Source organism: Neltuma alba, unplaced genomic scaffold (assembly GCF_004799145.2).
Source record: "Neltuma alba isolate B1F8T4 unplaced genomic scaffold, ASM479914v2 tig00011879_pilon, whole genome shotgun sequence".
Taxonomy (NCBI): Eukaryota; Viridiplantae; Streptophyta; class Magnoliopsida; order Fabales; family Fabaceae; genus Neltuma; species Neltuma alba.
Window position 1 is genome coordinate 117,782 of NW_021636481.1, and position 5,798 is coordinate 123,579.

Below are 5,798 nucleotides of genomic sequence, written 5' to 3' on the forward strand. Positions count from 1 at the left end.
TTGCTTCAGAGATCAACGTATGATATATAATTGATAATTTATAAGATATTTTTCTTAATTTAAATTGCACCCAGAAAACATCTAATTGAATGAAAAAAAAAATCCTCTGATTTATTCCTTGCAATTTGGTTGTAGAAATTGGAAAAGAAGATAAGAATGGGAAATGATATGAAAATGAATTTATTAATATTCCAATTTTTCTTTTAAAAGATGGGAAGACGTGGAAGTATTAAAAAACTTGACCATAAAAAAAATACATGGTTATAATTTTTTTAGACATTTAAATGTTTGTGTAATGGAAAATGATATGAAAATAAATACATTAATATTCCAATTTTTCCTCTAACAAATGGGAAGACTTGGAAGTATTAAAAGACTTGACCATTAAAAAAAATGGTTATATATTTTTTAGATATTTAAATGTTTGTGTAATGGAAAATGATATGAAAATGAAAGCATTAATATTCCATTTTTTTTCTGAAAAAGATGGGAAGATTTGGAAGTATTAGAAGTCCTGACCATAAAAAAAAATATATGGTTATAGATTTTTTTTAGACATTTAAATATTTGTGTACTTTTTGTTTTTCCAATATTTTCTAGTAAACACTTTATTTGTGATGATTTTCATTTTTGTTTTTCTATTTGCCAACAATGATTTTGATTTTTCACAACTTATGTACATCGTGACAATGTAATCTAAATAATAAAGACTTGATTTCTCCTTAAATAAATCGTGATGACAGTTTCATTTTGAAAATTTCATTTGTTTCGTTATTTCAAATTATAATATAATTTGAATTTGAGAGGGGGTATGATTTTGTGGTGTGTTTGGAGTAAATATAGCGAATGAATGCCAACTTTCTACAATAGTTGTTTTTGCCAACCTATAATGTGTGTGTGTGTGTAAAATTTGTTAGAATTAGATAGAGTTGAAGAAAACATAAATAATTAAATTTATATGTTAATTAAATATTTTGTATATAAAATCAATTTTCCCTTTGAATCTATAAAAGCCTGAATGTATAGTAATTCTTTTTTAATGTATAGTAAACTTTAAGGGTAAGGGATTTAATTTTGTTACACACACACATATTTATCCACTCACGTATATTTGGAAGGCATGCGAATGGGAAAGGAAAGAAGCAGTTAGCAATAAAGTTTTTTTTTTTTTGGGTTATATTCAATTTGATAAGAAATCGTATATAGGGTTTATTATTTTCGGCTCATAGTAAAATTTTGTCCAATTTCTTATGCCTAAAAATCAAACTTCAAACGACAAATATTTATTCAAACTTCAATGATCTGAATTAATTTATTCATTTCTGGACTAAAACAAAAATAAATAACATTAATTCACTTTGATTTCAATACGTGATGAGTGTGTCTGTGTATATTCCTTGTATAGTTTACAATAATATAAAATATAAAATTTATAATAATTTATTTTAATACGATTCATAAAATAGTGTTGATTATTCTTTAAGCTCACCATGCCATTCATAGGGCCCATATATAGGATTTGTTATGTTTTCAAACATGTTTAAAATTTAAAAAAAAAAATCACTGAGCTATAGGCCTTCAATAATATTTTTATACATAATTGTTTCCAGCTTTTACCAACCACATCCTAATTTTAAAAGTATCTAAATATATAATATATTGTATTATATCTGTGGTATTTTCTTATTCATAATATTTAAAAAAAGATGTAGTTAAAAATATACAGTATTCAATTTGGTTTTGGAAATTGAAAAGGATAAGAATACAAGTAAACATGTTGTGGAGTAATTGGAGTACGTTGGATGCATTCGTGACACGATTTCCATTGAAAAGACGGGAAGATTTAAAAATATTAGTAGTAGACTTGACAATAAGAAATATCATGTGTGGTTATCAATTTCTCAAGGCATTTAAATTTTTGCTTGCTTCAGATATCAACATATGATATATAATTTATAGCAACTTAGCAAGTCATGTTATTCTCATGTTAAGAACACAGCAGTTCTTTTCTTGTTTATTATATCATATGGTGCAGGCTGTGATATAATTTTGATACCAAAGGAGCCAACAAAAAATATGTGTGTCTCTTGCTATTTATCTACTTCTCCTTTTTCCCCCTTTGGCAATTGTTATCGGGTTTCATAAATCATTTATAGAAGAGGTAAGTTTAAATCTGCAAATCTACTGTAATTTGAGTCTCTCTCAATGAAACGAGGACGTTTTGTCTTTGAGGCTTTCAAGGTTTTTGTATGCTTGGAGCCTTGGACAACCCTTGGACCTCTGGTGTTACCAGTGGAGCAACTTAACATTGCCTTCCTAAGACAACCCGTGACGATAGTTTTTTGCCTTCAAAATTTCTTTAATTTACTCATATATTAACCCTTTTCTTCTTTTTTGGTTTTTTTTAGCCACGCATAATTATCCTCTTATTAGAAATATTGCTAGGCACTAAATGTAAGTACTTTTTTTAGTGGAGATTTAAATTTTAGTTTATCACATTGTGAGAGACTTTTTTTTTTTTTGTAATCTCGTTGATTTTTCCATCTTTTCTGTTTGGTGTGAAAGCATCAAGAACCAACATACATGGGCGCTGAAAGGCCCACTCTTGTTCTACAACGTACAGAAGTATAAATGACGGCCTCACCGCTATTTAAAAAAAAAAGAACACACACACACACAACCCCAGAAGAAAAGATCGCACAACAAAGTAGAATTTTGAATTGGGCATTTGGCCAAAACAAAAAATAAATTGTGCAGAGTTTTGATTTAGTGCCTCTTTCAAAAGGTGTGAATGATTTTTTTTTCTGAAAAAAATATCCCACACAGGTTTCGCCAACGGGCCTTTATAATAAGAGACATTTGGTTACGTGCATGATAGAAAAATCATCATAAAATAATTAAAATGTGTTGTTCATCGAGAATCTGTTGTTTCAATTAATGCCACAGTATATTACATTACTTCCCCTCCTTTCTATTTCCGTTATTATCATTAAGTATCTGTGTTTTAACTGGTAAATTGCACCAGTACCAATTTAACTAGAGGTGAGAATCTCTTTTACCATGAAATTGAAAGAGATGATAAGAATGGAAGGCTTATGGTGGGTTCCATTAATGAGTAGAAAGATGGAAATTGAGTATAGCTTGGGACAAAGACTTTACAAGCGTCATAAATGGGGCAATGTTTTCAATAAGTTTAGCTGTAGGATTTTGCCATTAAAGATATTGTTTGCGCTTAATATTTGGTCGCAACACAAAGATTTTTTTTTTATCGCTGCTAGAAGTCGTCGCCTAAAGTCTTTTTTTTTTTGTAATGTATCGTATACCATCCCACTAAAATAATGAATTAATTTTTTTTTCCACCAGCGTGTAATTTACTTTCCTTCTCTTTTTCCCCAGTGAATTGTTCATTAAGAAAATTAAAACAAATCACCTATAGAGCATAATATTTATTGTTATAAAAAAGAGCATAATATTTCTTGAGAATGACCATAAAAATTATAATTATTTACAAAAACTAAATTAAAATATAAATTTAAAAATACTAAATTGCTACCCATCAATCTTCCTGTGTTATTCTTCCTTACCTTCAGAATTTTTTTTAATAAAATAAATTAAAACTGCCCATTACATACGTAACTATAATTTTTTTAAAAAAAAAAGTTCTTATTTTCCACGGTGGACGTCATTCTTGCTGATAGCAACTCTTTCGTTGCGTTTTTCCCTCCATTTTGGGAGGGCATGTCTACTTCTACATATCCCGACTTTGTTATTTTCGAAAGTTATGTGCAATTTTTCTTTGAAAAAGTATATCAATTAAACTTAATTTTTAGGCCGCGGTAAAAGATTTGCAATTTGTTTTTATCCTCATAATAATTATCTCCAGGAAGTTTCCATATAAATCAAACTTATGATGCAAAAATGAATATATATTCCAAGATTATATACAAAATTGATTAATTTTTTCATTTCCTAGCTACAGTAAAAAATAATTATATTTATTTCAATGAATAAATCGTTGATTTACGTTTGAATAACTTACAAACATTCTTGTTTTGAAATTAAAAAAAAAATCCCCCCAAACTATTGAATTTCAAGATTTATATGATCGTGCGTCGTATCCCTGTCACACCTTGTCCCTGATGTTGTTAATATGAACTGAACATAAAAATTCTAACCTTCAGTGAATGGTTGTATTATACGTCATGGAAAAATAAAATGTTTAACTTCTTGTTTAAGAAACTTTTACTTTTTGAAGCGTTCAAATGATTTGACTGTGGAAATTTAAAAACACGATGAGTTGTTAAAATGAATTTATTAATGTTTCAAATTTTCTTTGAAAAGATGGAAAGACTTGGAAGTATTAGAAGAGCTAAGACCATCGAAAAGAAATGGTTACAAGAAAAATAAACAAAATGAATTCACTTTCACTTCAATATGTATCTGCATATATGCTCCTTCAATAAATAATAAAAACATAGTAATAATTAAACTCCATGCCATTCGTGAAGCCCATATGGGACTTGTTTTCTTTGCAAGCATTTTTAAAATTAAAAAAAAAAAAATCACTAGGCTATCGGCCTTCACAATGAATATCATGTGGTTATAAAGTTTTAAGCATTTAAACTTTTGTTTACTTCAGATTTTCCAGTATATATACACACATATATATCATGTAAAGGCTTCATTAGGCCATTATACTCAAACTTGCCACAATGGCCAGCATCGCTTCACGAATTTCTTTTGTTTTGTTGTTTCTGCTATTTGCAACAACATTCAACAGAAAGATGGCTATGTCAAACAGGTTCATGCGTTGCAATGAAAATGACAAAAGGCTACTTTTAATCTTCAAACAAGGAGTGGTTGATCCAGACAACAAACTCTCTTCTTGGACAGTTGAAGAAGATTGCTGTGTATGGGAGGGAGTTCACTGCGATCACATCACTGGAAGAGTCACAAAGCTTTCTCTTTCCACCACTTACACATTAGGAGGTGACATTAATCTGTGTGCGCTTCAACTTGAATTTCTCAACAGCTTGGACTTGAGCAAAAATGACTTCAAAACTGTGAGTATGCCACCATGCCAAATCTCCAAATCTCTCTTTGATGCTCACAAATTTCACAACCAATCACTCGCTACTCTTTCCAATCACTCAGCAAATTTCTCTGTTGCTCTTCGTTATCTTGACATTTCATATAATGATGATTTATTCATAAATGACCTTCATTGGCTTTCTCAACTTTCTTTCTTGAAATATCTTGACCTCAGTGGCATTCGTATTGAAAATGATACCAAATAGCTCCAGCATATAGCCATGCTTCCTTCACTCTCTGAGTTAGCCTTGGCGTCTTGTGGACTCACAAATTTTCCGTCTGGTGATTATGTCAATTTTACGTCACTTACAGTTCTTGTTCTTTCTTTTAATCATATGGTGAAGTTACCTGATTCATTGTTTAATATCACCCATCACATCTATCATCTTGACCTTAGGGGCTGCAATTTCCATGGCCAATTACCAAAGTCCTTGTTCAATCTTCAGAACCTCAAGTATTTAGATTTTAGTTCTAATAATCTTGAAGGATCAATTCCAGATTGGTTTGGCCAATATGAACAGTTGCAATTGTTGGATATCGGTCAGAATTTGTTCCATGGCGTAATTCCATCATCTCTTGGAAATATTTCTTCCTTGTCCGTCTTAGACTTGTCCTGCAATCAATTGAATGGCAATCTTTCTGAAAAGAACTTGGCCAATCTTTCAAGTTTAACATTTTTGGACTTAAGTTCAACAAGTTTCAAACTT

General features: G+C 30.1%; 1 protein-coding gene across 1 annotated transcript; it reads left to right on the top strand.

Moving 5' to 3' along the window:
- The first annotated feature begins 4,784 nt into the window (after positions 1–4,784).
- Positions 4,785–5,297, top strand: LOC114718907 (receptor-like protein EIX2). The gene has a single exon (XM_028904348.1). The coding sequence runs from the start codon at positions 4,785–4,787 to the stop codon at positions 5,295–5,297; it is 513 nt and encodes a 170-aa protein (XP_028760181.1).
- Positions 5,298–5,798: the final 501 nt, after the last annotated feature.